Source organism: Stylophora pistillata, chromosome 3 (genome assembly GCF_964205215.1).
Source record: "Stylophora pistillata chromosome 3, jaStyPist1.2, whole genome shotgun sequence".
Taxonomy (NCBI): domain Eukaryota; kingdom Metazoa; phylum Cnidaria; class Anthozoa; order Scleractinia; family Pocilloporidae; genus Stylophora; species Stylophora pistillata.
This window is the reverse complement of record NC_142521.1, coordinates 41,048,610-41,066,573: the sequence shown is the minus strand read 5'-3', so window position 1 is coordinate 41,066,573 and position 17,964 is coordinate 41,048,610. Positions and strand designations below refer to the sequence as shown.

Here is a 17,964-nt window from a genome sequence, read left to right as displayed (position 1 = left end):
TTATTGCAGTAATTTTAGTTTTGTCACAGTACCTTGCATGGTGCAGTTAGGTTTTCCAGTTTGTCTAGATCCTGGGATTTCATTTCCATCTCTATCAACACACCAGCATACACCACTAGACTCAAGACATTGATATCCCTCGTAACTGCCGTCAACCTTACATTTTGGAAAGAAACGGCCTTTGACTTGCACGTGGGAGCATGCCGCTGAAAGCGACCTCACATTTTCAAAGGCACAATCTGATATTTCAACTGGTGAATAAATCAATATGGATAATGAATTAGAATGACAGAACTGAGTAATGAAATTCTACGTCAGGGAGTATGCGATCAACAACGCGGGCTCAAGTGTCCTTGATCTAAAATTTAGCGGAAAATATTAAGGGCTGACTTTTAAAACCGAGAAACTGTGTTTTCGTCGAAGGCATTTTCTTATTTTCAGAGGATTTATAGAGAAAATTAATTTTTGAAAATTTTTAGAGGGTGTACCAAGTTTTTAGAGGTTGTACTGTGAAAGAAAAGCGGCAAGCAAAACGGCGCCTCAAAGCAACAGAATAGGAAATCAACCATGCGTACGACTCAAAATCAGTGTTTCCACGGAAAAATCTAGCGCATGCGTATACGCTATTCAGCTCTGTCAATTAGAATAATACGATTTAAAATAACATTTAGAAATAATTGAAAGGAAGCAACACAAGGCTAAAATATAACAACGACAAAATCGCTCAAACCGTTTACTTGCGACATATATAAATTTAACACGGTGAATTTTTTGAAGTCATTTAGTCACCTGGTTCATCTGATAAAACAGGCGTACAACGCCTTACACAACCACAGTAACAACATTTTGACAATTCGGGGCAATCACTGTCTTGAGAGCATGACTGTTCGCTCATTTCGGCTGGACATTTCTTCAAGTCCGACACGAATGGACACACTCCCCGATGAACTGGAAAAAAGAATACACTATATTTAATGCCAGTCCAGACAGATGAAGACAGAAATAAACTTATAAAAGGGAATAAAAAACCAAGCCTTTACGTTAATGATTTTGCTGTACTATAAAAACTTTGCTCATAATTAATTCGTAAATAAAAGTATGAAAAGCCACACAATACCGAGGTCTATGAAAAACTGCACTTAACTTTTCCACTCACCTCTAGATGGGCATTTCGGTGTACCCCAACGATGAGTACCAGGAATCTCGTAGCCTTTTCCATCTGAACACCAACAGAAGTTGGTGTTTCTAAAGCATTGTACCTCTGCATATTCTCCACTCTGCTTACATTCAGGGACAAATTTTCCGACGGATGGAACACCACTAAAACCCAAAGCCTTTCTTCTTTCTTCAAGACAAGGAGTTAATTTTCTGGAAGCTTGGAGAATGGAAAATGGCAGGGGTAGTCGTTGATACAAAGAATATTAAAAGTAATGTAGGACTGTCATCCAACCCGACCAGAGCCTAAACCTAAGCGGAATTAAACGTACGACTTTGTGTTTCCCAACAGTTCATGTTTGGGTTAACTAATTTAGAACTTAGACCTCAAATGTTGCGGGAAAAAACCACTCAGCTAAGGACATCCTCGAGAACTCTAACAACCATATTTGCCGCACAGTTGCAAAGTTTCGGTGCGATGAGTTCTTATTTGTGTGGCAGCGAAATAGATGAAGACTCCGTGCGCCTAACGACGGTAGTTTGAATGAAAATCTGTGGGATGTATTTACATTATTGCGTTACCTAACTGACCATCAGCCAGGCTGCAAATAGGGGTTCCTTTGACCTTGGTGCCATGCAATTCATTGCCGTACTCGTCAACACACCAACAATATCCTGTTTCTCTGTAACACTGCATGCCTGCATATCTGCCATTGAGTTTGCATTTGGGAACGAAGTGACCCACTTGCAAACCAGAGACACGTCTCTGCTCAGCAACACAGGAAGGAAGTACGCCTGAATGGGAATATTTAATTCAAACGCTTTACATCAAAACAAAGAAGAGAACGTGATATTTCTCACTTGATTAAATGTTATGGCCGTATCTCATGACCTAGTATTGAAAGAAATAATGAATTTCGATGAGATATATGGAATATGCTTAGCGCTAGTTGTCATACCTATTGCTTTGCAACGATGATCTAGTTTTATATTGTTCTCCAAACTTGTGAATGGGCATTTTAGCATACTCATTTGTGATGCTAATCGGACAAAAAGTCAGAATATGTCAATTCAGCTTTATACCAGCGATCGGAGCACCATGAAAGCTCAGTTTTGGAACTCACAGTTATGTCTATCAACAGATTCCATCGTTGGAAGCAATATAAAACCCAGAGCTTGAGACGACATTTACCTACCTTTACACTTATTCATGCATTTTTCGTAAGTTGCGAAGTTGTTGGCATTTCCTCCACATCCACTATAAATAAATTGTTGACATTCTCCTAAGCTGGCTTCAAAGTAATGTGCAGTTATCGATGCGAGACATCCCAGTTGACCAGGCTCCGGAGGCAGGTTGCAAATCCAGTCTAAAAGGGTGTGAGATGTGAAAAGTAGGTATTTATTATATAGATACTGATGAAATACCAGGATTTCTCCTTTTACTACAAAATCATATCTTCACCGCGCGCAGTGAAGATACTATTTTCATCTTTCACGTGTGAGGATATTGGTGGGGTCATGGTTACCAACATAATTACCCAATTGCTGTTTCGAAAATGAATAAAAAAGTTGTCTTTTATGTGGAAATTTCATCAGTATATATATAATAAACAGAACATTACTGGGCCACTTGGGGATACCAATTTTATCTTCTCGTGCTGAAAGTATCTCTCACTCGTTCGCTACGCTCACTCGTGAGAGATACTTTCAGCACTCGAAGATAAAATTCGTATCCCGCGCGGCCATGTAATATCCTCTATATTAGCACTCTATACGCAGTTACCTTTGTCATCACCATCAACTTCAAATAAATGTGAAAGCGTTCACGCTCTCATTAACGCGAGACCTAACAGGAAATTTCAACGCGCAACGCTTCTTGACTTTAAAATATCCTTTAAATGTCCACCAAAAATAAAAAATAAAAAAAAACGTTAAGGTAAAATTTATAATCAAACATCGGAAATTCCAATCTTTGTTCAACACTAATCCTAAAACAACTCACCCCTTGAAACGGCTTTGGTGTCATTTCTTATTATGGCTGCTACCACCAAACCACTGGAAAGAAGAGTGTTGAAATTACTTGTGACAAATACATTTCTGTAATCTGAGGCCAAATCCATTTGCTCAGGAACTTCTATTTCGTCCCCAATACCGATCACATATATGGATACGTCCCTATCTCTAAGACCTTGCGATGCAGCTGACAATGGTGCAAAAGGTCCTTCACCTCTTTCCTGTCTACTACTGGTTAAGACAAGTAGGACCTATTAAGTGAAACAAATGTACATATATATGTGAATTAGAAAACATTGACCACACCGAAATAAGTAAGAAATAAAGAAAACACATGCACAAGAGGGCTATGCCCCATAAGCAGAATGATGGCCCTGATTAGGATCGTTTCGTCAAATGCTGAATTGAATTGATTAAACTAATGGAGAGACACTTGAGACAGTCCATCAACTTTGAACACTGTGCAATCGCACGTAAATAAGAGGTTTACCTTAGGTACTTCGTTTCTCATTCCGGATGCCCCGTTGAACAGCTCTTCTTCAGTCACTGACAAAGCCAGATCGAAACGACTCCAACCCTCCTTATAGTTAAGATTACTCACAACTTTCTTCACGTTATCGGCAGTTAGATTATATTCTTGTAGAGTATTAAAATACAGAGGTATTTCTGCACCACGACTGAATACAATTAATCCAACATGTGTTCCTCTGGCAGAAATCTCAAAGGAATCCACAATCGTAGAAACATATTCTAACATCTTTGGCCAATTTTCATTTGTTACTGAGTCCGATGCGTCAATCAAGATGCCAAGATCTATTGGGTTTGAGTGGTCTGAAAGGAGAGAGAATATGCCATCTAGGTAAAGAAGTTCTTCCTCTCTTTACCATACAAGCTGTCCATCAATTTTATGCAATGCATTAAAGATTCTTCACATTTTCTTTGTTATCATCTCAACAGATATTGGTCTCAAAATTAATCAAACGGACGTATGTCCCGGGGCATTCTTGACTCAAATAACTTTATTTTTGCGATAATCGGAGCAGCAGCTGCTTGTGAACCGTACGTTAAGGTTTTGCGTGTGTGGCCCGGTTTCTTTTTTTTTTTTTTTTTTAAATTGGAAGCGTGTATAGTCGAGTCTTTGGCACATTCGGTTTCATTTTTTAAACGTTGAAGTACACACAAAAGCTCAAAGCGGGGCAAGAAGTTAATTTGTGTCTATGCTGTTTAACGAGATGGCTAAAAATTATGTAGTTTCTTAAAAATAGATAACCTTGTTGTCCCTTAAAACTTGGCTAGAATAATTCCAGCGGTAATGAGTAACCCATAGAGTATTGTAATGAATCTTCACCTGATAGGAGTCTACTGCAGCTAGGCCGACCCCACTTCCTAGTTCCCAGTATTTCATCCCCTGACTCGTCTACACACCAGCAAAGACCTGTGTAGGCATGACACTGTACGTCATCGTAACTGCCGTCAGGTTTACAAAGAGGAACGTACGCACCAGGGGGTGGATTCCCCGCCATACCAAGTGCTCGTGCTCTATGACGCTGGCAAGCGGTGAAGTTTACTAGTTAACAAATAAAGGCTTTCAACTTTCATCAATGCGTTGAGATTGGGGACCAATTTATTGTCTAATTTTTTTTCATCAATAAATCTGTCTATCTGAGATGAGAGGTATTAAACGGAAAAAAGAAAATTTTTATGCTTATTTTTCGAGCAATCGAAAAAATATTTACATGAAACCGAAATGCAACATGACGATTCAAAATTTCAAAGAAGGAATAGATAAATCATAATAGAACAAAATTCGATACACATTGAGCTTAAAAATCAATAATAGTTCTAATCAAAGCTTAAATGTTTAACCCTTTCAGCCCCAAGATCTCATTAATAATTCTCCTTACTGTCTGTTTTACAATTCTTATGATTTTAGTTTAGAGAATTTGGTATTGGATCGTCTAATAATACCTTTATTGATAGTTTTTTTTTATTCTCATCACTTTTCCGCTTGATTTTCTCTTGATATTGCAAGGAGAAATTCTGTTTTGGTCACTCCGGCATAGGAGTTAAAGGGTTAGCTAACAACAAATGATTCATGACATCGTTTTTAGTTTGTAGATGTTAGCATTGACGAGTTGTCTAAAAAATGTTTTTGTTCATTGCATACCTGAACAATCAGGTATTCCCCGCGTTGCTGTCCCTAAACGTTCATTTCCATTTATGTCCACACACCAGCACTGGCCTGCGCCCACGTGACATTGGACCTCGTGAAAACCTCCATCTTGTCTGCATCTCGGCACGAAGTTCCAAGCGTTAGGTCCATTTGAGGATCGTTCGATGGCTTCCTTTTGACGCTTTTGGCAAGATGTGAGATTTTCTAAGAAAAGCAGTGTGTAAATTATAATCCTCATTATGTTTAAAAGATACCACCTTCACACTAAAGGTAAGTAGATTGAAAATTTGGTTTCCTGGATTATTGATGTAAAGAATTGGCCGCTAGTCTAAAGTAGCTTAAAAGAGATCAAATTAAACAGCTAAAGTCACTGACAGACAAAAATATTGAATAAACTTTATAGTTGCGAAAGCCTCTCACCAGAATATAGTGACATGATGTTATGGTTCTAAAACGGCGAGATAATCTGCTAAATTATATACTCATTACTTATCTTAGGAAAAACGTACTTGTGGACTTGCCAGTAGAAGGAAACAAAACCATATTTGAGTCAATTCAAAAGAACTTTGTTAACTAAATATCAAACTAAAGAGTATATTTCTTTTAAAGCTAAAAATATGAATTTGTTTAGGAAAAAATGAAACATGTTTGAGGAAGCCCACAATTATGTGAACCTGATAGCGCCATTTGGTACAAAAATTTATCTATTAATTTACTTTTTGTAATTGAAGAAGTACCTTGTGAACTGTATATGTAATTTAAGTAATTTTTTTAATTTCAATTTGATTATATATATAGTCATTGTAAACACGTGAATGTAAACATTTTTTTCTTTACTTCTTGTCACTGAACAACAGCTTCTTGAACTAACCATTATCTAGTAAGAATTTAATCAATAGCTGTTATATAATTGATTAAATATCCTGATTGTAAACATACATGATGGAGGAAGATAGTAATGAAAAAGATTTAGAAAAAAGTCACTGACAAACCGTCGACTAACTGATCGTACAACTACCCGCCTAACGGACTGATTTAACGATAGACCGACCGACTGACTGGCTGACTGACTATGACTAGGAAAAGAACTCTGTGTGAACTGAAGATTAATTGTCTCACCGATATTTGGTAAAATCGAGACATAAGTTGCGCAGTCGTCCCGTGGAACGAGTCATATACCCCATTCACACCAGAAAACTTGTTTAGTTAAACCAGGTTTAACTAAATAAAAATCAGAAGCAGAGAACTGAAAAACTAAATTTTCCACGTGATTCAAGCAATTGCTAAATTGTATTTTCAATGTGCCACATTTGAAGTCAACCAAATATTGATTTGAGCAGCTTCTATGGAGCTGTTGTGTTAAACCATGTTTAACAAAACAGCTTTAAAGCATGTTTAGGCTTTGGTGTGAATGGGGTAATAGGTATTGCCTAGACATCTTACAACATTCTCACCTTTACTTGGACATCGAATGACGCCTTCACCTCTGGTACCGTTTATCTCCCTACCATCTCGATCCACGCACCAACATTGATTATCAGTTACATCACACTGTACTTCATCATAAGTACCATCAACCTGGCAACGGGGAACATATGAAGACAGATGCATACGACGACCGCGTTCACGTTGGCAGGGTGTTGCTATAAATCCGTAGGTTGCTACACACAAACCAATGAATCAAGTCATCAAATTGCACAGAGCACGACTGATAGTACAAAGTCAGTTTTAGATGAAACTCTTGCCACCTCGATGGTGGCTCGCCTTCTGATCTTATATCGCACAACTTGTACATAATAGAATGCTTTACTTATTTAAAGAGAGAGTTAGCAATCATTTCGTACCACGGTGTAAATATCAAAAAACTCGTTACGTCCTAACAAAACGTATCCCTAAAAATTGATTTCTGCTTCCGTTCCGAACCTGAGACAAGGAATAAATCTAATCCCAAATGCTGAATACAACCCCGAACCTCTGCCCTCCATACTCCGATGCTATACCCCGGGGCCAAAGAGAACTCGAACCAAATGAAGGTTTCAACGCTGTCTGTCCTACCAGTCGCAGGATGCTTTTAAAATGTGAACCTGGTAATGGCTAAGTTGATCATAGATTTCACTTTAGCTCAATTTTTCTTATGTATCCATATTTTTAAAAGAGAAGTCGATTTTCATGATTCGTTCATTTTCTTCTTTAACTGACTTCATGAGTAATTGTCTAAAAACACTCACTTGCAGCACGGCAGTCTGGCTTTCCAAATCTAATGTCAACACTCATGCCGGGAAGTTCTTCTCCTCTTCTGTTTACACAAAAAAATTGAGACGCCTGGACTTGGAAAGGGATGAAACTTCCATCAGCTCTACACCAAGGAATATGAGACCCAACCGGACTGTTTCTGATATTTTGTTGATAGCGACTCCAGCAGAATGATTTGGTGTCTTCAGAAAATAAAGCACAGAAACAAAAACAAAAAAAGCGAAAAAAGAGGTATTCTATGGATCAATGAAATTGGGACATCAACCACTGTTGCATTACTAAAGAATAATTTTGTGGCTTTGGAAATATATCAGTTTTCTTACCAGCTGTATAGGGGCACGTGACGTTTTCACCTGTAGCTGTGGAGGGAAGTATGTTTCCGTCTCGGTCCGCACACCAACATTTCCCAGTTGGCTTGTGGCATTGTATATCCTCGTAACTACCGTCATATTTACATCGAGGCACAAATTTGTCAGGATCTGGCGAAAGGTTTATTGCTTCCTGTAACTGCTTTTGGCAACTTGTCAATGAGGAGCCTGATTTGAAACAAAAAAATCATATATAGCTATGATATAACTGTCAAATAGTCAATCTAAATAAAATCATGAGGTCAAAACTTGGAGTACTTTTTTTTCGGAAATTACCTGGCCTTGAGCAGACTGGCTTACCCATAACCAGAGTTTGCCTCGTCCCTGGTACCTCAATCCCCTCTCGATTGACGCAAAAACAAAACGAACCATGGCACTGAATTTCTTGGAAGGCGCCAGTCTTACTACAGTGCGGTTCGAAACCATTAGGCATAGGATTCCGAAGATAGCCTTGCAACTGTTTCTGACACACCGTCAACGTAGAAACTGAAATTCGAATGACATAATAACTATGTAACCAAACATAGCCATAAAGCATCACCTTAGTTGGTCATTATTGATTTAGTAGCAAGATTTATTTCTCGGTTGGAATTTAAAATAAAGACTATATCATTGAGGGGAATCCCACTTCGTGTCTTTCCAAGGTCCTCATTTTCATTTCCTTTTTTCAGATTCTCTCGCTTTTTGGATATTTTGGTAAATTTTTCAATACGTATGGCAAAACACCGTCAAGTATTTACCTCCATTACTGCATTTCGGTTTTCCTTCTGTTATATCAATTCGGCTTCCTACCAATTCGACTCCATGTTCATTGACACAGAAACAATACGATTGATAACACTGCATGGGTTCATATAGTCCTTGGTGGGAACACTGAGGAATAGAAGGGCCTGGTAATAGCCAGCTCCTAAGTCTCTCTTGATATTCCTCTTGGCATGGTGTGGGAGAAGCAGCTGAAAAAAGCAATAGAGATACTGTGAGATTCACTTCTCCAAAAATTGTAAATTTCTCAATGCACTCTGGCCGTAGTCCCCCACAAAATGTTACAAATTGATTCAGAATATCGTCCTAGGTTGAGGTTATCAAAATTAATCTCACAATGTAATGTTTAGTGTTTAAACATTGGGGTAATGATCAGTCGCATGGCGTGATTGTCTAAGGTGGATACTGGGCTCTTTAAAGCTGGTTAATCTTAGCTTTATGTCAATAACTTAGAGAATACAAACTACTCTACTTTACTCTACCTGTCACCTATCTTTTCAAGTACTTGTCACAAGGTCTGTAAGACGCTCAAGGAAGACACTCATTACTTATTTAAAAGACAATTCAAACCTGACGACGGACACATCAGGTAGCCAGTCGTCCTTGTTCCTTTCATTTCCTCTCCAGAATTGTTCACACACCAACATTCACCTGTGGCTCGAAGACACTGAATCTCTTCAAACCTGCCATCGCGTTTGCAAGAAGGGATGAAGCGGGAAGGTGTTGCTGGGAATTTAAGAGCCGCCATATGCTGTTTCTGACAGGACGAAAGAGGATCTTCACCTTCCCAAAAGATATGAAGTTACAAAGTCACTTCTCAATCACTTTTATCGTTATTTTTATAATTATCATTATTATTATTAACAAAGATTTAGTAATACATAGACAGGAAAAACGAGCAATATAATATCCCGACGTTTCGGCGACTTCATGACGCCATTATCAAGGGTACAAATGAAAATGAAATTAACAAATGCGAGTTCAAGAGTTACAACTAATTTGCATAGGGGAGGTAGCTACACAAATACTTTAGCACGGATAGAATCCGTTTGCACGTTCAAACTCGGTGTTAACTGTTTGATGTAAAGCATCTCGTTCACAAGACAATCGAATTTGTTCATGCACTTCTTGAGAACTTTGAAACAGCTAAGAAGGTCCTCAGGGACAGCACCTGCGTGGTCGTTGTCGTAGTGCTTGCGTACTGAAGATGACGTGCTCTTATGGCTATCCACGCGGGTTCTATCATTATTATTATTATTAAAATATATATTGCATAGGGCAAACTTTACATGAATGACAACTTAACTGAGCATGAAACTGAAAGAACAGAGGCAGCTTAAGACAAACCTGGAAAGCCACATTTCGGCTTTCCAAGCCTAGCAGGTAAAGATGTTCCCGCAATCGGATCTCCATTTTCATCGACACAATAACAGTCAAGATTTCGGCACTGTAGGGATTCGAAAGACCCATTGTCTTTACATCTAGGAATAATTTGACCAGGGATTGGATTCTTAGCATGCTGTCTGTATCGCTGTTGGCACTTGGATAATTGAGCTCCTGTCGGTAAAAGTAACTACAATGATCAAAATGTAAGGTTTAGTGTTTAAACATTGAGGTAATAGTCAATTTTATAGTTTGATTGTCCGAGATGGGTACAGGGCTCTTAAAAGCTGACTAATCATAGCCTATTCACAATAACTTAGCCTTACAACAAACACGCAAAAGATGGTTGCCCTTGGAGGGTTTTACATTAGATATTTGAAATCGAGCCTGGCTAGTGTCGCTTTCAGGAGGCAGTTTTTCCTTGAAAAATATTTTGCGTGGAGTTAGGTTTCCTTCGGCATTACCGCAAGCTAAGAGATTGAAGACGATAAACCAAGTCGAGTGGAGAGTAGAAGGAAACTAACAATTGAAAAATACAGAGTTCAAGCGGCAGTTCAGCTATCCCAGACCCATTCTTTTCGTTTGCAGCTTAGGGTTAGAATATTTGAGTGAAAATAAAGTGAAAAACAGCTGTCTCAGCACTCGATACCGCTTTCGGACACAAAAAGGCAACCAAATCGACATTTCCACCTTCTACACTTACAACAATTTTTAATTTTTTTTTAAACTCAGTTCCAAAATGTAAATTTTAGTAATTTTCCCAATATGTGGAAACTATTATATCACTACGGAGAAAGTACAATAATAGCTACCTATTACGGGGCATTTCACAGGCTCAGTTGTCCTAGTCCCACGCAGTTCCTTTTCATCGTGGTCAACACACCAGCATTCTCTGGTAGAACCCTGACACTGTACTTCTTCATATTGTCCATCAAGTTTGCATCGTGGGACCAAGACACGTCGGAAGGACTGCAAAAAAGCCTGGTGATACTTACGTTGACAAGACGTCACGCGGCCACCTCGGAAGAACAAAAAGTGTATTTTTTAGATGCGTTCTGAGATATCTATTAGAGGTGCCAAACTACCCATAGCTATTTCTGCCACTTACCAGAAAAGGTGCATACAGGTCTTCCCGCTGACACACTGATCTTAGTTCCAGGAATTTCATTTCCTTTCTCGTTAACGCAATAGCAATACGAGCCATAGCACTGCATAGGATTAAATGAACCGTCTGCTCGGCACCAGGGGAGATGTTTATCTTGCCGCGGATTCTTTAACCAGTACACTAATCTCTTTCTACAAGGGCTTAGTTTATCTAGGAGGTATGAATGCGCAGATAAAACTCAGAAAACAAATAAAAGAACCAATGGAGAGGAACGGGCAATCAAACCTACGGAGATGTTTGAAAAGCCTTTGACGAAGCCTTCCCATGCATACGGCGGGTGATAGTAACTATACAGTTCTAAAATCCTAATGGGGCCGTTCATAACACCTATACACACTCAAGCATGTGTTTAGACTAAAAGAACAATATGTGATTAGAATGAAGTCGATGGACTGTTTAAAAAAAAACTCTCACAAATAATTTAAACTGATTTTAAGAAAAAGTTTAAGGGGGGAAAGAATAAAAGGAATAAGGCAGTGGAGGATAGCAGTGATATTTTCAATACTAACCAAAAGTGGGACAACTTTTCAGACTGGTGCTTCTTGAACCAATAACCTCATACCCCTCACTGTTCACGCACCAACAGCTCCCTGAAGATCGTTCGCACTGAATCTCAGACCAACTCCCGTCGGGTTTACAGAAAGGAACGAACTTTTGGGAATGATGAATAGAATTTCGACGTTTCTTCTCGCATGGTGTTATATTCGCATCTGGGCAACACCATATAAAAGGAAAAAAAGATATCAATTCAGAAGCTAAAGAGACTTTGAAAATAAAATTGCAGATCTACGCTGTTTGAAGCGTTTGAGGGCCTCATGTTAGATAACTCCTTGGGTTAATGAGCGTCCCTCCTTAAATAAAGTTTATTGATTGATTGAGTGATTGAAGCAGATACAAGCTATGTGCTTACCACATCTATATCACTGAGAAAGATGTGAGGACTGAAATATTAAGCTTCATCCCGTGCCAAAACCTTCATTCCCGTTGATCCTGGGGATCGGGTCAAATTGAGCTTAATTTTCTCCTCATTTTCGCCCTTTACTTGTGTAAGATAACAGGAATGTGCTGACAACATCTGTATCACTGAGAAAGATGTGAGGACAAATAGGCTTAATTCCGTATAAAACCTTTATTTCCATTGATCCTGGGAATCGGGTCAAATTGAACCCAATTTTCTCCTCATTTTCGTACATTACCTGTGTAAGTGCAGTTTGGTCGTCTGGCTAAATTGATAGTTTTTGTTCCTGGAATCTCTTTCCCTTGTGGAGTGACACAGTAACATACTCCTCCTGAGCACTGAACTTTTTCATAAGCACCGTCTGGTCTACACCGCGGGACATATCGATTAAAGGACTGCCACCATGGACGCCGCAAGTACTTCTGGTATTCCTTTTGACAAGCTGTTAAGGGCTTCCCTATGGAACGATTCAGAGAAATTAATTTAATATCCCACATAAATGTCAATGCTAACCGTCCGAGACAGCGGTATCGCTCGTTTCATTTGGTAAAGTGCACTCAGTTCCTGTATATTAGAAAGAAGGTAGGGCTACGTCTCATAGCAACTATCAACTAAAATAGAAGATTTAAGAACCCCTGCTAATTGTACAAGGAAAATATCCCCTCCTCTAAAATATATCTCATGTACCTCAGAATGTAGATCAGTGAAACACTTCGGAATTTGGTCAATCACAAAGAATTCTAATTTAGGAAGTATTGCTTCGATTTCAAATCTCAAACTTGACCAAAGTATCAGGGTAACTGCTTCAGCACAGATAATTTGGATATATCAACAAAGTTGAAATGGTAAATTGGCCACCGTAATGATTACAAAAGCTGACGTTTCGAGCGTTAGCCCTTCGTCGGAGCGAACTTTGTTGATATATCCAAATTATTTCGTTACTCCCACCGACGCAGCCCCAAACAGTTTCTTTCGAAACTATCAGCCTTTATTCATCAGCACAGATAAGTTTACCAGCCAATCAGCAACCCCAAATATTGATGATCATGATATTCTTCTTTAAATCGAAGAAGAGATTTAGTTTATGGTCAGCATGGAATCATACAAGGTCCTAGTAATTAAAAACCAAGATTGATACAAACCCAAGCCTGCGCATTGCAAAGGCCCTTTTCGTCTTGTTCCTGCGATCTCGATGCCTTGCTGATCCACACACCAGCACTCATCGCTGAACCCATGACATTGAACCTCTTCAAAGCTCCCGTCCAACTTGCACTGTGGAACACGAGTGTTCTTGTTACGAGAGCGAAGAGCCTCTTGGTGCATTCTTTGACAATGGGTTAGACCTCGACCTATAGGGAGGAAACAGATGCTTAATAAATGCGTATTATCATTTACTTCAATCACTTTAAAAAGAGCTATCGAAAAAGGTAGTCTAGCCGACAGTAAGAAATTACGTGGTTAGAGCGCCGTGTAATGACACTCATGCCCGTGCATTCACCTAAGTACATGTTTTCCCTGTGAAGGGACACACTTACCTGATCCAGACACACTTTTATGTGCTGTAGATAATTGTCCCTCCATTATCAGTACTAAGAGTACATTTCAATGCACGAAGCAAATTTGAAAATTGATAAAGTGAATTGAGGGGAAAAACACCTCTTCATGCTTTTGTCATTGTCAAAAATGATGTGCCTATCTTTTCACCTAACATGCTATGTATAACATTTATTGTTTTACCAGCATCGCCACATCTTGGTTCCCCAACTAACGTATTTATTTCTGTATCCCTGACTACTCTCCCACTATCTGCGTCTACGCAATAGCAAATCTCTCCTCGGCATTGGACTTCCTGGAATTTTCCGTCAGGCCGACACCTTGGTATTGCCAAATTTGGTTGCAGGCTTCTGGAATTGTCGAGGAACGTTTTTTGACAGTGTGTTACACGGATATCTATAAACATGAACATGAAAATAGGAACATTAAAGGCGCAAACTCGAAAAATTCCAAATGATTTGAAAGATTCCGAGTTAGAGCCTGTTAAGTCGCCCAAGTTGTAAGATGAAAACTTACGGTTGTGGTCTTATTTTCGACCGCATCGTAGAATATCAAATTCCTCTCTATCTCCGTCAAAAACAGATACGTTCATACACTGACCTAAAGTAGGACAGAGGAGAGGTCCTCTAGTTTTAGTCCCAGAAAGCTCGGTACCATTTTTCTGCACACACCAGCAGAAACCAGAAGATCCATTACACTGCACCTCTTCATAACTACCGTCCTGCTTACAGCGAACCAGATAGGAACCAAACGGTACATCGCTGTTCTTTCGCTGGGCTTTCTGACATGGAGTCAAATCACCGGCTATGAATGAAATGAAAGCATCAGGAAATTTAAAAAAAATGCACATCCAGGGCTCGACTCGCATGATTTCACCCTACTCATGAGAATCTGTGCACCGTACAGTATCAGTTAATTCGATTGTTCTTTAAGGTATTGAAGGGAAAATAAACCTAAAATTACCGGGTGGAAGTTGTTTTGTTCCTGTGCAGTTGAGCGGAAGATGCCGACCCCCTCTAGTATCAGGAACTTCCTCTCCTTCTTCATCCATACAAAAGCAAATCGGTCCGTGACACTGCACCTTAGCATAACTTCCGTCAGACAGACATCTCGGTACAAACACTCCAAGACGTTTATTTCGTCTGGCTTCAAATTGACGTCGCAAGCATGGGCTGTTTGCCGAGGGATCCGCTACAGTAAACAATTTTAATAATAATTATGTTTTCACAGTAAATCTGGTTATAATGATCTTGATGTTATTATGATTAGCTTTCACATTCTCTTGCTCCTTTTTCCTTGCTTCCAAAGGGTCATTGGGTATTAAGGGGAAGCCAGATGTAATTTCACTGAGTAGTATAGAGACTTTTTTGTTCCTTAGCCTGTTTGTTTGTCTGTTTGTATCACTTACCTGTACAACGTGTTAGACATGCCGTTTTGGTGTTAAACGAATTTGCGTTTCCACCACATCCTCCATACACAAACTGCTCACAACGCCCTCTATCCGAATTGTAAAACCATTTTGGCATAAAACCTTTACAAAGGCCCTCAACCTTTGGTAAACTGCAGATGTCACCAGCTAAAACGATGTAGGGATAGTATACATAAGAGAGGATGCTTTTATATTGGTAGCTCAACTTTCAAATCTATTTTAAAAACAAGATACATATTGGTTAAAGTTAAGGTTCTGTGTCCCCAAATCAGCATGGGATTTTCTCAGGCTACAAGGTGTGGCACCTCAATAAAGTTCATCTATCTACCTATCGAGTTAACGGGAACCGACAATGGAGTTGTTTTAACATTGTATTCTGATTTGCTGAGGCTCTAAGCTCTTGCGTTATAGATATCGAGTGCCAGAAAAAACTTCCTCCTGGAGACTCATATTTGGCCCATCATGGATAGCATTGTTGGAGGTATCAAATGTGCATGGTATCCAGGATGTCTAATGACCGACAGTATCTACTCACATGGTGTTACTCCACAATGACCTACAATCATAACAATTCCTGGCTCAAACTATTTCTTTTTCTAGAACTTACCCGCATGACTGCACGCTGAATTACAAGCCTCTTGGGTCTCGAAATTATTCGTGTTCCCACCACATCCACCGTAAGCAAATGACCTGCAGACATCATCTTTACCATCAAAGTACCACCGAACAGCGTGCCGCTTACAGTATCCTGTGTTCCGGGGTTGTAAACAATCAGCGCGAGACATCCTGCTTTTGTTGTTGGTAGGAGTTTGCCCTGATAAGATAAGATAAGATAAGATAAGATAAGATAAGATAAGACAATCACCTTGAACCAGGTCGGCAATTTGCACTTTGCAATTGCAAGTGGTCGTGACACAGACTTGGGACAGATCTTACCTATGTATCAAAACTAACATTGACTGAGCTGCTAACTTCACATTCTTCGATAAAGATAACAAGATATTACAGTGTGCACTGCTCATTTTCAAGAGAGCATATTTTTTATTGCAGGTCAACATGCGATAGTTACCGTTGGTGTAGATGACACATTAAAACGTATGGGCTTATCACGAAAAAGACCACCTGCATAAACATGTAATAAACGAAATAATTATCTTGTAAGTCCAGTCCAAGAGTTACGCTACCATATGATAATGATTATCGATAAAAAGCTCGAAGCAAACAATAATCTGAAAACAGCAGGCGTGTTGTTTGTTTTGCTGTGTCATTTCTACGCCTCGAAGAAAGCCAAAACAGAGCACTACGAAGGTTTTAATTGAGCCTTATACTTTTTTTGAAGCACTGTTAGCAGTGCATTGAGCGATTGCACTTTTTCGATCAAAACAAATAACGGGGGAAAAATGATAAACCCGCCGTTTGTAAACGTTGTGGGTTTGCATCAAAGTGAGATTTTCATTGAGTTTAAACAGATGAAATAATCAAATGTAATGGCCTAGGATGCATATGACAATTGTTAGCTCCAACGTTTCAATTAGTTGGATTTAGAGAGTGGTAAAAAGAAAAAATCACAAACAATAACTTTGGAGGTTTTTGTTAGATAACTCCGCCCTAAAAAGTCAAGGACCTAAGACAACACTCCTTGCGGAGGAGAGTGCGAGTTCTCGTTAAATGACAACGAAATAGTTTACGCTTCGACACTGATATTACAGGTGTTTGCTAATTCTTTGAGAGAGCATCGCGAGAAAACATTCATTTTGCACTCTTACCGTTGATGATGACGGATATTTCGGCCTCCGCTGTCAAAAATCCGTCATATGCCTGGCATTTATACATCCCACCATCGCGCATGTCTACATCCTGGATATTCAACTTGTCCATGTGTGGTATCATTCGGTTTGGCAGTCCTCGGAGCCCAACCTTTTTCCACGTGATGCTTACTGGTTCTCCTTCGAAGCGACATCTCAGCTCTCCTTTTTTATAAGCGGGAAGTACTTGCCTGCTTTTATGCGCTGCGCTGACTTTCAGCCTCACACCATCTAATTACGCAAAATATTTCAAACAACTGTAGACATAATATGGTTCAGGATTTTGAAGCCTATACTTCCACAGCTTAGGCTAATTCCCTTTTTTTTATTTTCTGCTTGTTTAAATATTGTTTGCTTTATTTCCTTGTATGCCTCTTAAATTGTATCGCTTACAAGTACTTAAGAATGATCACTTGTCTTCAACTATTGCTCTGTCTAATGATTTGATGAGATACCCACTTGGCTTGCAGCTTCCATAGTGGTAGATGGTGATATCCTTTGCCCCCAGAATACAAGCTGTTCTATTTAGTTCACAATAACTCTTGTAAGGTATGCCATCTGTTCCGCACACGGACTCCTCCGGGCGAGGTGTTTGACACTTAGACTGACAGGAACACCTGGGGGAGTTGTATTTATCCAACCTGCAAACTTCCCCAGGGTATTCACATTTCCTCCGAGCGCAAAGAACTATGAAATAAAACGAAGTATTATTCTCTGGAAGCAAGAGAATATGAACAGTTTATAGTCTCTTGCTAGGTGACAAAAGGTTATAAAACGGGCAAGTTGACTAAGAAAAGACTTGCGAAATTATCATTGAAATATTCCAAGATGAAAATTTTTGATCTCTGATCAAAAGTAAGATTTGATTTGATTTGAAAATTAAAATTTCACTCGCTCGAGCGAGTTTCACAAGGCAAACTTATCAGCTTTTTGTTTTCCTGAAAAA

The 17,964-nt window shown here is 39.3% G+C and overlaps 1 protein-coding gene across 2 annotated transcripts in view; it reads right to left on the bottom strand.

Annotated features, from left to right (window-relative positions):
• The window catches only part of LOC111343161 (uncharacterized), a 28,907-nt gene that overhangs the window by 4,350 nt on the left and 6,593 nt on the right, over positions 1-17,964 (bottom strand). The window contains exons 5-32 of one of the 2 annotated variants that reach the window (XM_022950313.2): positions 17,478-17,705; positions 16,980-17,249; positions 15,821-16,027; positions 15,193-15,360; positions 14,748-14,975; positions 14,385-14,588; positions 13,968-14,180; positions 13,373-13,579; positions 12,469-12,687; positions 11,782-11,982; positions 11,216-11,422; positions 10,920-11,126; positions 10,072-10,281; positions 9,295-9,507; positions 8,703-8,915; positions 8,239-8,448; positions 7,918-8,130; positions 7,570-7,776; positions 6,796-7,002; positions 5,336-5,545; positions 4,517-4,735; positions 3,659-3,999; positions 3,158-3,419; positions 2,352-2,522; positions 1,738-1,950; positions 1,157-1,375; positions 790-948; positions 33-251 (exon numbers count right to left, since the gene is read on the bottom strand). In XM_022950313.2, the coding sequence (XP_022806048.2) occupies positions 33-251; positions 790-948; positions 1,157-1,375; positions 1,738-1,950; positions 2,352-2,522; positions 3,158-3,419; positions 3,659-3,999; positions 4,517-4,735; positions 5,336-5,545; positions 6,796-7,002; positions 7,570-7,776; positions 7,918-8,130; positions 8,239-8,448; positions 8,703-8,915; positions 9,295-9,507; positions 10,072-10,281; positions 10,920-11,126; positions 11,216-11,422; positions 11,782-11,982; positions 12,469-12,687; positions 13,373-13,579; positions 13,968-14,180; positions 14,385-14,588; positions 14,748-14,975; positions 15,193-15,360; positions 15,821-16,027; positions 16,980-17,249; positions 17,478-17,705 (6,045 nt within the window). The remainder of the gene's footprint in view (positions 1-32; positions 252-789; positions 949-1,156; positions 1,376-1,737; positions 1,951-2,351; positions 2,523-3,157; positions 3,420-3,658; positions 4,000-4,516; positions 4,736-5,335; positions 5,546-6,795; positions 7,003-7,569; positions 7,777-7,917; positions 8,131-8,238; positions 8,449-8,702; positions 8,916-9,294; positions 9,508-10,071; positions 10,282-10,919; positions 11,127-11,215; positions 11,423-11,781; positions 11,983-12,468; positions 12,688-13,372; positions 13,580-13,967; positions 14,181-14,384; positions 14,589-14,747; positions 14,976-15,192; positions 15,361-15,820; positions 16,028-16,979; positions 17,250-17,477; positions 17,706-17,964) is intronic. The other variant, XM_022950314.2, reaches the window with a different exon arrangement.